Here is a 15,962-nt window from a genome sequence, read left to right on the forward strand (position 1 = left end):
CACCCATCCACCACCAGCGGCGTCCAGCCTCCTCCCTCGGGAGCTTGCTCGAGGGGCGGTGGCGGACCTTTATTGTCTGGGGAGCATCTGCCAGGTGGCGGGCCGATCCCTTGATGTGCGCGTGGTGCCCAGCTTCACAAAGCGCCTGGCGGGCAACACCACTCTCGTCCGGGAACATCACCGGGGAGGAGAGGTGGAGAGATGTATGGGCTCTGGGGTCGTGAGCGCGGGGCGGGGGCCGACGTGCTCAACCACTCCCCGCGGGCTCAGTCCGCCGGGATCAGCACCTCGAAAGAACAGGGGTCAGACACCGCCGCCAGGGAGCCAGACCCAGACCCAGGCGAGGAGGGGCGCGCAGAAGGGGCGTGGCCGTCGCACAGGGGGAGGGCGCTGGGAGGAGCGGCCGCGGCTTGGCGCTCGCGGCTCTGGGGGCTCGGCTTTGCCGCGCTCCCAGCACTCGGGCTAGAGCCGGAACGTGGAACAGAGCTCCGGTCCCAGCGCAGCCACCGCGATGAGAGGCGCTCGCGGCGCCTGGGATTTCCTCTTCGTTCTGCTGCTCCTGCTCCTCGTCCAGACAGGTGGGAGGGCGCTGCGGGTACTCGGGCCGCGCCTCCCCCCTCCCCCCGGCGCAGCCCGTGCCCCGTTAGGGTCCGAATACGTTGGGGTGGCTGGGGAGAGGTGGCTGCCGGTGCGTTTCAGTTTCGGGAAGATTCGGGGCGGCCCCGGGACTCTACTGCGCCCTGCCCTGCTCACCTGCGTCGGGAGCCCTCCTCAGCCGGTGGGGGGGGGCGGTGGCGCTGAGCTGCGAGTCTTTCAGGAAGGCGGGCGGCGAGGGGCTTACGCTGAGGGCAGCGGGTTGTGTGTGAGTTTAGGGCTGCTTTTGTGAGGAGGGCGAGCTGAGCGGGGTCAGAGGCGGGCGGCGAGGGAGTTCTCACGGCTGAGGCGCGGCGGTTGCATCCTTTTGTTAAAAGTTGTGCGTGAGAACCGGCCCGCAGGTTCTCAGCCGCGCCGAGGGCGAAGTTGTAGGAGAGTCTTTTCTTTGCTCTGCAGCGGTTGCCTTCCAAACCGCGGCGCTCTTTGTGCCCCAGGGCCGGGGACGCACCCGCTGCCTCGTCTGTTCCAGGCGCCACGCTGGACCGGAGTCGAAGGCTGCGGCGTCCTCGGGTTCCCGGGTTATGCCTTTAGCAGAGGGGAGCGTGCGGCTCTGTGGCCGCGAACCTGGAGGTGCGGCTCCGGGGACAACTTGGGCAGGGGTGTGGAAAGCAGCCGCTAGGCTGCAGACTTTGCTTTTGTATATCCCGTGCCCGAGGCTCGCCGCGTGCCGTTTCTTTCCTGCAACGCGCCTCGGAGCGGCTGGTGGCTGCGTTTGCTGCCTGCTCCCGGGGGAGACAGGGATGGCGCGCCTAGACATTGCGGTCCCCGACCCCAACCGCCGCCCACGCCCGGCCTGAGCGCCCGGCCAGGTCGACGGGGCTCTGCCAGCCCCTTCGGTGTCTGTGACCTCTAATCGCAGGTCCCTGTTTTCTTTGGGAATATTGAGAATCGCAACACAGCCTCTCGCGTGATTTACTTAACGGCTGCCCGAGGTGGGGGGTGGGAGATGGAGTGGAACTTTCAGCAAATCTTACTTAAATCTTAAAGCTGTTGTGAAAATCGGTTATATCTGCGCGGGAACTTGGGTCTTCAGGTGGAGGAGGAGGATTTGTAGACTCCTGGAAGCCCTCAATCACATTCCTGCCCCCTCTTTTTTTCTGGGTGTCTCTGGTGCGCAAGCGAGTGCAAGTCGCCCAGCTAAGCCCCTGAAGCTCTACTATTTCCCACGTCATTTTTTTTTTTAAACCCATAAGGCTAACTTGATGATGTTAGGATAGAAAGTGAGTCTGAACTGGAATTCAAGGGCTCCAGAGGAAGCATCGCTATGAACTATTGTGGAACTGTCTCGTCAGTTTTCTGACTGCTGGTCAGTTTTCCCATAAAATCTTAAAGCATTGTGAGGGCTTTCCTGTGGGGGAAGAGAGGTAGGAAGGATCATGACGAGTGGCCGGGTTCCGGTGGCTTATTTGACTGCCTAAGCTTCAAATGAGATGTTTGGTCCCTTACATCTTGGTGTCTTGATATTTTAGTTTCATTTAAGATATGTGTACTGGACCTGAGGGGGAAACATTTTCCATTTTTTAGAAAATTAAATGAATAGCTTCCTTATTCCTCAGAATTAGCCTGCTCCATCCTAGAGAATTTTTTGGCAGAGGGGATTTTAAGGTCTGGCTCGCGGGGGGCAGTGTGGTATAGTGACAAAGACTCACGCTGCCTTTCTGGTTCTTTTCTCAGCTTTTATTGGCTGTCTGCCATTGTGCCAGTCCCTTAAACTCAGGGGAGCACAGGGTCCTCCACAGGGTAGTGAGGGGTCTGCACCGTGAAGGAGCCTTTGGGTCCCAAATTCTCCTTTCAGTGTCATGAGCATAGACTCTCTACTTCTGAGCTCTTTCCCTGAATCCTTCCTGCCTCCTTGAAATTCCACTGCCTCTCCTGGTCACAGAGACTCTTTGGTGGTACCCTACTCGCCTGCCTCTGGTTAAAGCAGCGAGGTGTGTGTTCTCTCACATGCTCGCCTAGTTTCCCTTTGAGGGCTAGGAGGTGCCCACTCTGCAGGATCCTCCATTTCCAGCACCATCCCCCCTCCCCCCCCCCCCCCCCCCCCCCCCCCGCAGTGTTGATAACTCCTGTACCCAGCAGGATGAACCTGCAAAGAATGGTGAATCATACCCTGCCCTCGTCCCTGCAGGTGTGAGGCTAGAGTCATTCTCAGCAGCTGGACACAGAACATTCTGGATTATTATCCTGCTGGAAATAACATGATGGTTTTATACAGGAAACCCAGATAATTCATTTAATGCCCTCTCTGGTCTCTCCCACCCATCCACACATTTTTTTTCCCTCAAGACTTTATAAATCACTCATGCTGTGTTATTGCAACACGTTTTTCTAGTGTGCCTTAAATTTCACATTAGTGCCAGGTCCTGTGTTGGGTTCCATTGCCTGAAATTTCCAGTCCCCTCCATAAGCCTTGGAGGTAGTCCTGTTACCATCCCTACCAAATCTGGAGAAACTGGCTGAGAATAAGCCAGGGTTCCCACAAAAATCAGTGGTCAAGCCTGAGATTGGCCCCATCTGCCCAGGTGTATATCCATTCACATGGTTTCTCAGTCAGTTATAAAGTGAGATTTATTTGAAACTATTATATATCATATGCTAGGCATTGTTGGAGGTTCTGGGAATATAGGCTGGTCAAGATTATTACCTTCCCAATGTTGGTGAAAAAAGACCTTGAATTGCCTGTCACAGGGTGTCTGAGTTAGAGTTCTCAACTTGAGGGAAGTTTCATCGAAGGGGGAGTCATTCAGTGATAGCTCCCCAGGGCTATGTATGATATGTATGTATGATAGCTCCCCTTTTGACGCTGGGTATGAGGGCACCCACTCCAGTATTCTTGCCTGGAGAGTCCCATGAACAGAGTAGCCTGGCGGGCTACAGTCCATGGGGTCGAGAAGAGTTGGACATGGCTGAAGGGACTTAGCACAGCATGAGGGTTTTAGGTGTGAACTGTCCTGTTCCAGTTAGAATCCCTCCAAAATGAAGATGCGCTGTCTCTAAAATGATGATGCAAGTTAGTTGAAATTTTTTTTCCATCCCCACTGTATTAAAAAAAAAAAAAAGTGGTCTTTGCGTTGTATACTTGTGGTGAACTTGTGAGAGAGAAAATCCCCAGTGGTGGATAACACCATTGGCCGTTTACCCTGGATGAGTACCATGAGTTATAATGCAGTTAGTTCACCACTCAAAACCTTTCTCTCTCCCAAACAAATGGTGTGCCAGATTATTCTGTGGGCTTCCCTTGGAGCACGTTTATGTACAGATGTTGTTGTGGTGATGGATTTTGCTGCTGTTGTTGACGGCCACTAAAAGTTGCCCTTAGGATTTTGACTCATTTCCTCAAGTCTCCCCAGCTGATTAAAGGATACCAGGAAATGAGCCATGGTGTCCTGAGCGGAGTTCTTGAAGCTGAACTGCAGTGCGGGAACCCCTCAAGGCAATGGTCAAGGCTGCAGCGGTATTTTCCAGAATGAATTTAGTTTAACAGCCAACAGGCTAGGGAAGTGCTAAATGTTGCTGTGTTCATGTTTGGTGTCTTTTTAAAAACAGGCACCAAAAGACATTTGAAGAAATCTTAAGCATGGAAAATTTCACACGTGGTCTCTGTAACTTGAATAGATATCTTCATGGCTGCAAATCCAGAGTGAAGAGGGCCTACAAGGGAGTTAAAGTTTGAATATAGAGCGAATTCAGTGTAAATCATTGTTGAAAGTAGAGAGGACTTATGAATAAGCCTGGCTTAGCAGCTCTGGTTTCTGACATTTTGGACCTGAGACAGCCCATCTTTTGACTTCAGACACTTAATTGTAAACTGATAGCCCTTACTTGGATGTGTTTTATTTGGCTCACATAATACTTTTTTAGAAAATACTGGGGAAGTATTTAAACTATGGAGAATTTGTATCAAAATCTAGATTTCTCAATTCTCTTGAAGAGTTGAAAATTGCCTCTTTACATGGGACCTAGACAATCCCTCTCTACTGCCAGTCAGGCTTTTAGGCGTTTAGCCTTGGGCACCAGTGAGCACAGGTGGGATATTGCAGGTACCTTGTGGAAGGAGCACAGGCCTAAGCAATGAAGACAGCCTTGTCTTAGTCTGCTGACTCCATGACTGACAGCTTTGTGACCTTGGAACGAATTGCTTACTCTTGCTGAGCTTCCTTCTTTCATCCTAGTTTTAGCTGTGTGACGTTGGGAAAATTACTTAATCTCTCTGTGTCAGTGAGTATGTAGCTACATATAAAGTTTTTAGCATGGTGCTGCCTGGCACACTCATGGTACAAACTCAATACATGTCAAGTTTAATACATAATTATCTATAAATTAGAAATTATTGATATCCCTAAAATGGGATTAATGCCTTCTCTAATATGATTACTTTAAAGATTAGAAACAAATTATTGTAAAAATACTTGGCGCAGGGTATGGGATGGGATAGCCACCTAACAAATGAAGAAACTTCATAAATGTGTAGAATTTGACTATTTCTCTTTATAATCCTTGCATGCAGATACCAACAGATGTTGACAACTTTTAAAATGAAATAAACTTTAATTTTTGTCTTGAATTTTATATAGCTTTTGACATAACAGTTGGGAATCACTAGTCTTAGAGATTGAACAGATCTTGGACTATTTTTTCCTCAGGAGGAAAAAAAAAACCCAGATTTCTCCAGTGAAAATATTTATCCCTCCTAATTTTTCCCATTCATCTTATGCTTTAGCCTTAGTGCTTACCTTTTAGTTATGAAATGATTTTGCTAGATATCTTTGGCTGTATACCTTTCTGACAGCTATGTTTTTAAGGCATTTGCGAACTTTAAAGTTTATGCGAAATTGCTATTCAGGGTGTATGGCATCCCAGTTAGAGCTTGGGCTCTGAAATTGACAAGCTGGATTTTTATTCAGTTCTACCTCTTGCCAGCTCTGTGGCCTGGGATGAGACCCTTCTCCTCGCTTAAGCTTCATTTCCTCACCTGTAAAATGGGAATGATGGCATAGGGCTACTAAAAGGAGAAAATTAGATTATGCAGAAAACACATTTTGCATAGCGTCCCTTACAGGGAAAGCATGGGAACTCCACCGTCAGGCTGATTTTAATGTTTCTTTTTCAGCTTTGTCTCTTAGGAAAGAAATTTAGAAATGGTTTAAACCCAAGTTATATAGAGGGGTTTGTCTTAGTATTAATCAAGACGAGATATTAATCAAGTCGGGTCCAACTCTTTGCGACCCCATGGTCTGTAGCCCACCAGGCTCCTCTGTCCATGGAATTCTCCAGAAATACTGGAATGGGGCAGGAATACTGGAGTGGGTTGCCATTCCTTTCTCCAAGGAATCTTCCGGACCCAGGGATCGAACCCGAGTCTCCTGCATTGCAGGCAAATTCTTTACCATCTGAGCCACCAGGGGAGCCTAGATCAAGATGAAGGTTATCCATTTATTGTTATTTTTTTACTTATATATATATATTTTTTTGACCTCATGGAGAGGTATGTGGGATCTTAATTCCCTGACCGGAGATGGAACCTGCACCCGCTACAGTGAAAGCATGGAGTCTTCACCACTGGACCACCAGGGAAGTCCTGAAGCTTATCCATTTAATGTCTGGTTTTTTTTTTTTTTTTTTTTTTTTAAGATTCAGTTAGTGTTGTGCATAGTTCCCTCCCTGGTTCTGTTTAACCTTATTCATAGCTGCTTTCTATAAAAGGGGGTGCAGCTTTCTGGATAAAAGTTTAGGAGGGGAAAGCTCTGTAGATGGCCATTTTCTCAATGTGAATAAGTATAACTCACAGAGGGTCCCTGAATCCTATGCCTTGTAAAGTGGCATTGAAAGAAAGCCTTGAGAGGGAGAGGCTCCTCCGTGACTGTAAGAGGTTCTTCTCTAGCCGTTGAAGGACCAAGCTGGGCTTGTCCGTTGCCCCCAGTACTGGACACACAGCAGTGCTGAGTCAGTACTAGTTTGAACTCTCGCCTGTTCTTCAGCACTTGTATAGAGCTTTGCTCAGTCAACGTTTCCGATTCAGTTTAGCAAAGGATGATCAATCCCTATGCTTTGGTCCTTGCAGGTACTGTACGTGTGGAATCCTGGACTGTGGAGGAATAAAGTGAGAGCAGAACCATCAATTCAAAGTAGAATTTGGTGTCTTGAGTGCAGAGAACCCAGGCAATATTTCAAAGGAGAGGAGTTTACATCTTGGTGGGCATGTGATAGGTCAGGGATCAGTAAAAGTGTCCACTTGGGAGATAATATTTGACATTAAGTTCTACACTTTAAAGGAGGGCAGAGTGTCTGTGGTTGAGGCTTGTATTGGAAAAAAAACTGCTGAAAGAGGGAGCAAGAGATTAAGATCTTATTTGAAGATACAATTCCTGTTAGGACTAGGGGGAAGGAATTGGAGGGAAGAGGCTGGAAAGGTGGACTTTGGTTAGCCTCAAGGATCGTTGGTGGGAGAGGGTCGTTTTAGTGTTCGGTTTGGTCCAGATTATGCAAATACCTTTGTAGTCAAGGCTACGGTAGACTTGACCCAGGAGTGGCCCTCCCAGCTTTGCTCACTAGTCCAGGGCTGTTTGCTCCACCATTTTGTCCTGATGCACACTCCCCAGCCAGCTCCAAAAACTTGGGCACCCCCTTGCTGTGGGCAGCTGAAACTAAGGAGTGTGAGTGTGTGTGTGTGTGTGTGTGTGTGTGTGTAAGTTTTAGTAAAATACACGTAAAGTTTACCATTGTAAACATTTTTTGGTGTACAGCTCAGTGGTATTATCTTCACATTGTTATTTAAGATAGAACACTGCCATCTTACAAAAACCTAGTGCTCTCAATCCATGAAACAGTCCGCCAGCCCCTGGCAACCATCATTCTACTTTCTGTCTGTACGATTGTGACACTTTATGGACCTCACATAGGAGAAATCATTCAGTATTTGTCTTTGTGACTGGCTTATTTCATTTAGCATACTGTCTTCAAGGTTCAGGGCTTCCTTCATAGCTCAGTCCAGTAAAGAATTTGCTTTGTTCGATTCCTGGGTTGGGAAGATCCCCTGCAGAAGGAAATGGCAACCCACTCCAGTGTTCTTGCCTGGAGAATCCCATGGACAGAGGGGCCTGGTGGGCTACAGTCCCTGGGGTTGCAGAGTCAGACACGACTTGGTGACTACACCACCACCTTGTGGTCGTGCATGTTGGAATTTCCTTCCTTTTAAAGGAAGACAGTACATGTACATGGACGTGTCTACCACAGTTTGTTTATCCATTCATCCATCAATGAACACTTGGCTTCCCCCTTTTGGCAATTGTGAAGAATGCTGTTATGAACATGGGTGTACAAATACCTAAGGGAGAGTTTCTGAGCCTCTGTTAGAGTGGAGTTAAGCCTTTGAGCGTTATATGTTAGTGGGGAGCTGGGCAGGGGTCCATCAGTCACACTCTTTAGATGATTAGATGGTCTTTGGATGAAGAACTGAGCGCTTGGGTGTTAGAGTGCATGCTCTGGAGAGAAAGAGAAACACTTTAGAAATAAGAGGAAGATAAAGGTGGCAGACTTGGTTCATTCACTTGGCCAATTTACAGGCATCTTGGATTTGCCAGTCACTGATGAGATAGGTGGGGGAACAGGAGTTGCTGTGGGTGTGGCAACAGAATTGGGGGTGCTATGGAATTAACAGAAATAAAGCTAAGAGGATGAGCCCTTTTGAAAGAGGGCATGTGATGCTATGTTTGTTCTTTGGTTTCTTACAGACTGCATTTTCTTGAAGGCCAATTTCACAGAAACTACGACAGATATAAATGAAATTCTTCTTAGGGTCAGGTCCAAGTGAAAAACAAAACTTAAGCTCCAAAGGTCAACAAAACATGGCTCTGTAATGTTACAGTAGGATTTGGGGATTAGAAAGAATTGTGTGTTGTGTACCAGTCATGTAATGAAAAGTAAATTTTCCTGAAAAGAAATTGATGACAGGAAGATAATTCTGCATTTATTCTCTGCATTAGACCATTTAAAAAGTATGTTTATTGGTTTTCTTAGAGAATAAAATGGATGTTTTAGGTATAGAAGAGGATATAGAGTTGATTAAAGCTTTGGGAAATAGGCCCTTTGAAAGCAACTTAAAGAAATTGGATTTATTAAGCCTGAAGAAGATAAGGTGAAGGGAGGTTTAGTGAATGACAGTCTTCAAATATTTGCAGAATATGAGTGAAGAATGGGACCAAATAAGACTAGTTTAAATTGCCCCAGAAGGGAAGTCAGGTGTGTGTGTGTGTGTGTGTGTGTGGGTGTGTGTGTGTGGAAAATCCGTTGATTGGAAAGGTTGGAAAGACTTTATTGTGTTACCAGAACTAGTTATAGGGTCTTGGCTGCAGGTATGACAAAAGCCAAGTAAGTAATTTTTGTCTTTAAATGGTTATGCCCTGCACCCCTCAGTTGGTATGATGACTTTTTAGGGGCCTACCTGAAATCTTTGCTAAATAAAATAACCAGCCCCTTCACTGCCGTGGCTGTGAAGGGTTTCTCATCAATTCTGAGTAGACTAACAGGATCTTCACAGTTTTTGCTTATGTTGAAGGTAGCTAATAAAGAACTTGGACCTAAAATTGGGTTATTGATTGATGTATTGGAGGTGGGGGTGGTGAAAATAACCACAGAATGAATTGTACAGCACTATAGCTTAAGCTGAGGGCCAGAATCAAAACAAGGAAGTTTGAGGTCTAAAGTAATCTATGATCAGCCGTAATTAGCCCTGACCTAAGAATGGCTGTGCTCTGTGATTGCCCCACCGACTGGTGATTCTGAGACACAGTCAGCCATGCTGCATACAGGCTGAGGTCTGCAAGGATGAAGGAGACCTTTCCCCTTGATTACTCAGGGATGGACTGTTTGCTCTGGGGCTGGCCCAGCATTCTCACTTCCCTTCGCATCTGCCCCTTCCCTTTGGTCATTTGGTGTTCATGGTTCAGTGGCAGTTGTTAAATCAGCCGACTGTCCAGCAGGGGAAGGTGGTATGGAACTGCAATTCAGCAGTCTCGTTGATTACATCATTACACCTGTCATGTCGTCATGCATGAAGATTTCTGAGATGTGATTTCCTGCCTTGAAGGAGCCGGGAATCTATGGAAACAGAAGTGCTAGGTAGATGCTAATGTAGTAAAATTTATAATAAGACTTTAACAGTTCGGGTCCAGAAGCTAAGACAGACACATATTTTATTGCATTGGGCTGAAGGAATAGGTTTCACTTTTCAGGTAGAATAGCTGATTGCAAGGAAGATTTGGAAGCCAAGTTAAACCTTGAAGAGTGGGGTGATTGGTCAGGGTGTGAACAACAGAAGCAGAGGGTGACAGCTGAAAGACTCCTGTAGAAAACAATCTCTGGAGACTAACAGAATACGAGATAGGATAAGTTGTAGGGCACCTGGGTTTTTCTTCAGTAATTGCAGTATTTCCTATAATGCCATATGTGATGAGATTTTTTATAAGTGTCATCTGGTCAAGTAGGTGCTTACTCAGAGAAGTAATTTTAGGAAGAGTGTAGATCTCACTTTTGCATGGTATTGCATATATTGTGGGCTTGCTAGGTGGCGCTAGTAGTAAAGAACCTGTCTGCCAATGCCGGAGAGTGAAGAGACTTGGGTTCAATCCTTGGGTTGGGAAGATTCCCTGCAGGAGGAAATGGCAACTCACTCCAGTATTCTTCTCTGGAGAATTCCATGGACAGAGGAGCCTGGAGTCGCAAAGAGTCAGACACGACTGAGCAACTAACACACACATATACACTATGCGCAGTGTACGCGCATGCGCGTGTGCACGTACACACGTGTACACACACACGTGTACACACACACACGTGTACACACACAGTATGCACAGTGCGCATCCAGAGTAGGTCCACGGATATGTACTTGGAGTTGCTTTTAAGTCCAGGGCTGATTACCCACCTCTACCTTCCTACCTACCCGCCCCCAGCCAAGATCACAGATTTTGTATGCTCAACATCTGATAGTAGCAAGAGATAATCTTTGAGTCTTAGCTTATTAACAAATTTTAAATATTTATTATAATGGTAACTCAAGTATGGAACATAAATTTGTGCATAAATATGCATAAATTCATTTGTTTAACAAACAAAAAAACCCAGCAGCAAGTAAAACCCTCAAGCCTTGAAAAGAATTCTGATCTGCTCTGGATTCCCTAGCCCTGCATTAGAAGGTAATTAAAAGGTAATGAGAGGTGCTGGTTACTGCCCTTTCCAAAGCACTGATCCTCGGGGAGGAGGTAGCTGTTTATGAGAGGTGGAAATCTATTATTTGAGATAAACATGTGAATGATGGTATTTTCCAGGGAATGCCTTGTACTTGACCTAATGGATTAAAAAATAATAGGGTAAATGAAAAGAGGAGAAATCCTTACTTTTTCCTTTGTATCTCTTAAACATTTGGTTTTACCCCAGGTGACTCAGATAATTTCAAAGGACGTTTTAAAATTCTTGAAAACAATCAGGGCTGCCAGTAAGTTAAATATAATGGCCTATGCAGATTTAGCAGAGGAATTGCTTTGCAGGGTTTGAACAAAGGAGGCGTTTACCAGGTTTGCTAATTGTTTGGTGTCTCTTTTTTATTGGAAGGGAAGTATTTATAGAAACAGATCAAATGTAGATTTGACTTCTGGGGAAAATATTAGTGATTTTGTGTGGCCTTTGGCTGTTTTTCTACTTGGCTAGGATATGTTTTAAAGAAAACAAGACTAAATAGTTTAAAAAATTGGGAATTATTCTACTTGGAAAGACTGGCTCCTTTTAAAGCGTGCTTTATAGTTTGTAAAATGTTAAAAATGTGTTTCCATCACGTTCTTCACAATGTAGATTTCTTTTTTAACGGCTGATGGAAGATTTTCATCTCAAGAAACAGCCTGGTAAAACCACACAGGCTTTAGGCTTTTCGTCATTAGTTAAATTAAACTAGGATCCTTTCTCTAAAAATACGTCATTAGAATCGCCACTTGAAAACAGTTAATTGGGAAGTTTAAGTGGTTTTGTTATTTTAGTATAGTATATATACTACAGGGAAATTGTAGGCAAGTTTCTAGCTCACTTTCATGAAAAAGAACCCTTCTTTCCAGTCTTTTAAAATAAACTAGCATATGTAGAAGATTTATGAATTTTTTAAGGAGATCTGAATGCGTAGCCTAATTTCCATTCCAGCATTTTCAAGGGATATTATTTTAAATGATCACTTTAGTTTCAGAATGAGTGCCTTCTAAGGAGATACAGGCCAGGATGCCGAAAGTGCTACAGTAGTGAGCAGCCTGCCGTTGGCAGGTGAGCACAATCCAGGCAGGTGAGCACAATCCAGGCAGGTGAGCACAATCCAGGCAGGTGCAGGTGGCTTCTCTCTCCATGTGGAAATCTTGGAGCAGCACCTCTGGGCATAAAGCTGTAGTGCTTAACGCTTACAGCTTCATTCTCTCCGTCCCTTCAGTGTCTTTTCAGTGGACCCTACATGTACCAGGAATTTGTAGATTTGTTTACAAATAATTATTGATATGCTGGAGGGGCACAGCCATGAACAGGCAAATATCCTTGTCCTTTTGGGGCTTATGTTCTAGTGAATTCTTTTCCTTTCATGAGCCCAGGTTTACAAAGAGCCCAGAAGAAAGAAAAGGTCTAGGGTCTCTCCTCGAGAAAGCAGCTTTATTTAGATTTATTTCAGTTTTGCATTAGGGTCAATTAAAGACGGAAGTAAAGAAAGGCAAGATTTCTCAGAGGGTTGGGGGTCACAGGGAAGGAGGGGCCAGAGGAGGCAAAATGGAGAGAGATGGGAGTGTGGGAAGGGAACCGGGTTGCGGCAGCTCAGGAGGAGCTTTGTGAGATGTTTGTCTCCTGAGCCCTGTCTGCCTCTGTGGTGCCCCACATACCAGTCTCCCAGCTTGTTATGGCTCTAGTCTCTGTAACTTCAGCCTCTAGCAGGTATGAGAGTGTATTGATGAAGGAGATACCAGAGTGGGTGACAGAAGTGTCCACAATGCCAGGGAATGTCTCACTTCTCAGGAGTCTGCAGAGCCTTGGATGTGCCAAAAGTCCGTCATCCGTCTGTAGGTTTGGAACCATTTTTTCCTCCGAATGGACCAGAATGGTTTTTCACAGCTGAGAGAGATGCTTCAGGGATGCAGGCTGAATGCTCTCCAGTCTGTCTCCAAGGACGGGAGGCTCTGTACCTCCTTTTCACCTTCTTTCATCTTTTTTTTTTTTTTTGTCAAAATTGACCATCTTCAGTTTCTAATGATACCTGTATTTAGCACTGTGAGTCTGACAAAGCGCCCAGGTCGTGGAGAAGCTAAAACACAATTCAGCCACTGTCTTGTCATGCTGGGCATGGTGTTTCCACTCCACTGTTAACTGCAGTAGCGTGGATGAGAGGACAGGATGACTTCTTTGCCTTTTAGCCTTAGGATGAACTTTCAGAGGTCCATGAAGTGATAAGCCCTCCAGTTTCAAATCAAGGACTCCCCCCAGTGAGAATGGATACTCTGGGTACACAGGACAGGAAAGCTCCTCCTCTGTCCGCTCTTGGGCACAGAGTAGGACTCGTGCTGCCTTTGGTGGCGGTAGTGTCCATGCTCAGGAAAGAATCCAAGATGAAGACTGGGGAACAGCGAGTGGTACCCCAGGAGTTGTGTGTGGCAGAGGCGGCCTCCCCGCTGACTACAGCTGTGGTTACTTAATGACGGCATTAAGGTGAGTACTCAGGTGCTTGGGACAGTGTCAGTTAACAATTCTGGTGAAACTAACCGCCTTAGGTATACAAGTGTGGGTGCTTAAGTAATTATGAAATCAGTTGCTTTAAAGCACTTCGTCTAGAGTTGACGGAAGACTAGTGTTTCTAAGCTGAGAATAGAAATAAAATAAAAATCCAGTGTCGTCATCATTCATTAGCACCTGTTGTTTTGGGTGAGAGCATCAGGGCCTAAATGTAATAGCCTTTAAGTCTGCTCTCAGTTGACTAGGGAAGGGTTGAAGAAAACAAGAGAGGGGCCTGTGACTTCTCAGTTATTTCCTGGGTTATTTGAAAACTTATTAGCAGCCATTTTATTTCAAGATGGACGAATTGGATCTCACAATAACTTTAAAAACTATATAAATATATACCTTTAAAATACACAGAAATGTAAGTGTGTATATATATGTGTGTGTGTGTTTGTATGTATGTGTTTGTGTGTGTATATATATATATATACTGGGGCTTCACAGGTAGTGCTAGTGGTAAAGAACCCACCTGCCAATATAGCAGATGTTAAGAGATGTGGGTTCTATCCCTGGGTCGGGAAAATCCCCTGGAGGGCATGGCAACCCACTGTAGAACTCTTGCCTGGAGAATTCTTCGGACAGAGGAGCCTGGTTGACTACATTCTGTAGGGTCACAAAGAGTCAGACTTGACTGAATTGACATAGCATGTACACAGGCATGTATATAATAATTATGGGACCATCTCACACATGGAGACAAATGGAACGAACCCTCATCTACCCATCATCCAGCTTCAGCAATTGGATCAGCACCAGTCTTTCTTCTTCATTTTGTCCTCCCATTTTGTTTTTCCTTTTTGGCCTTGCCATGTGTCTTGTGGGATCTTTAGTTCCCTGGCTAGGAATCGAACCCTGGTCCATGGTAGTGAAAGCCTGTGTCCTAACCACTGGACTGCCAGGGAGTCCATCCCACCTTGTCCTCCCATTATTTTAAAGCATATCTCAAGCATTGTAGAAATCCATTTGTGAATGTTTCCAGTATGTAGTTCTAAAATAGATTCCCTTCTCTGGCTGTGTCACAGCCTTCAAAGTCAGTAAAGTTCCACAATGTCATCGAGTATCCAGGATTTACATTTCCCTTATTGAAAATAAGTATGAAAACATAAGTGGTGAACATAGAAAGTTTTGCTAGAATCCCCACAAGAGCCACACGGCCTTTAAGTCATTTCTAATTTGTAGGCTGTATTCCCCAGTGTTTGTTGAAGAAACTGAGGGTTTGTCCCGTGCAATTTTCCACAGTCCAAATGCTGCTGCTGCTGCCTGCATTCCTGTGGTGCTGTTTAACATGTTCTGTTCCCTGAATTTCCTGTAAACTTGTCATATCGAGGTATGATCATACTCAAGTTTGATTTCTTTTTTAACAAGATAACATCAGTAGATGGTATGTTCCTCTATAATTTTATTTTCTTTCTCTGTTTTGGATATACTGTTGAGTACTTGCAAAGTTTTTGGCTTTTGTTCTAATGGTTGCCTTTACACTGACACCTTTATATAATAACTCTTGGTTCACTCTTTCTGGGCCCAGTTTCCTACTGGTTGCCTTCTGTGAGCAACGTTTAAATTAGTTATTGGTCTGTTCTTTCCCTTTTCTCTCCTAGCTTGGGATTTGAAGAGATACTTTTGTACTCCCAGTTACTATCTATAAGGCAATCAGCAAGCATATTCTGCTTTGCAGAGACTCCTCCATCCCCTAACTTTTCTGAAACTACACCAAAATTACTTTATCACAATGTATAGCAGTCACATATTCTGCTATCTCCTTTTTAAATCATCATTTAATCTTAGTTCTGCAAGTAAATGTATATTTAATGCTTGCCACTATGGCTTATGTCTTTTCTGACATTTTGGTTTTCCGTAGCTTGTTCTCTAAAGTACCTCAGAAAGCACTCATGGGAAGTAGTTCCTGAATTATGTTCACAGGAGCTTGTCTGTAGCCTTTGCTTTTTATACTTCAAAGCCAGGTTGTTTGATGTAAATCCTTGGCTCATCTTTTCTTTGCTCAAGGATCTTTAATATTTTACTGTATTGTCTTTTGCCATAAAGTGTTGTCAAAGTCTGCTGGCAATCTGATTTCCTTTCCCTCATATTTAGCTTGATATGTTTGTCTAGATACCCAAAGGACTGTTTTTTACCTTTATTCTTTGAAGTCTAGTAGTTCTGTAGTGTTAGATGCTCTGGGTTGACCCCCCCACCCCCTCACCCCCCGGGACATAATGTGCTATTTCCCTAGTAGCTCAGATGGTAAAGAATCCACTGACAATGCGGGGGACCTGGGCTCAGACTATAAATTTAAATTTGCTTACAGTGCGGCTTTTGCTCTTGGTTCTATTTTTCCTCTTGGCTTTTAGAGCTCCCATTGTGTGCATGTTAGATCTTCTTTGCCGATCTTTTATTTTGACCTTTTTCTCTCAAATCCTTTTAATATCTTCATAATTTGATAGAATTAAAACATTTTCCTCCTTCTCTTCTTCTTTTGAGGCATTATTCATTTTATTTGCTCTTGTGTTCTTTTTATTTACCCT

The 15,962-nt window shown here is 44.9% G+C and overlaps 1 protein-coding gene across 2 annotated transcripts in view; it reads left to right on the forward strand.

The window, feature by feature from the left end:
• The first annotated feature begins 456 nt into the window (after positions 1–456).
• The window catches only part of KIT (KIT proto-oncogene, receptor tyrosine kinase), an 82,212-nt gene continuing 66,706 nt past the window's right edge, over positions 457–15,962 (forward strand). For both annotated transcript variants that reach the window (XM_040238228.1, XM_040238229.1), the window contains exon 1: positions 457–578. In XM_040238228.1, the coding sequence (XP_040094162.1) occupies positions 512–578 (67 nt within the window). In that variant the 5' untranslated portion in view covers positions 457–511. The remainder of the gene's footprint in view (positions 579–15,962) is intronic.

This window comes from Oryx dammah, unplaced genomic scaffold (assembly GCF_014754425.2).
Source record: "Oryx dammah isolate SB20612 unplaced genomic scaffold, SCBI_Odam_1.1 HiC_scaffold_3, whole genome shotgun sequence".
Lineage (NCBI taxonomy): Eukaryota > Metazoa > Chordata > Mammalia > Artiodactyla > Bovidae > Oryx > Oryx dammah.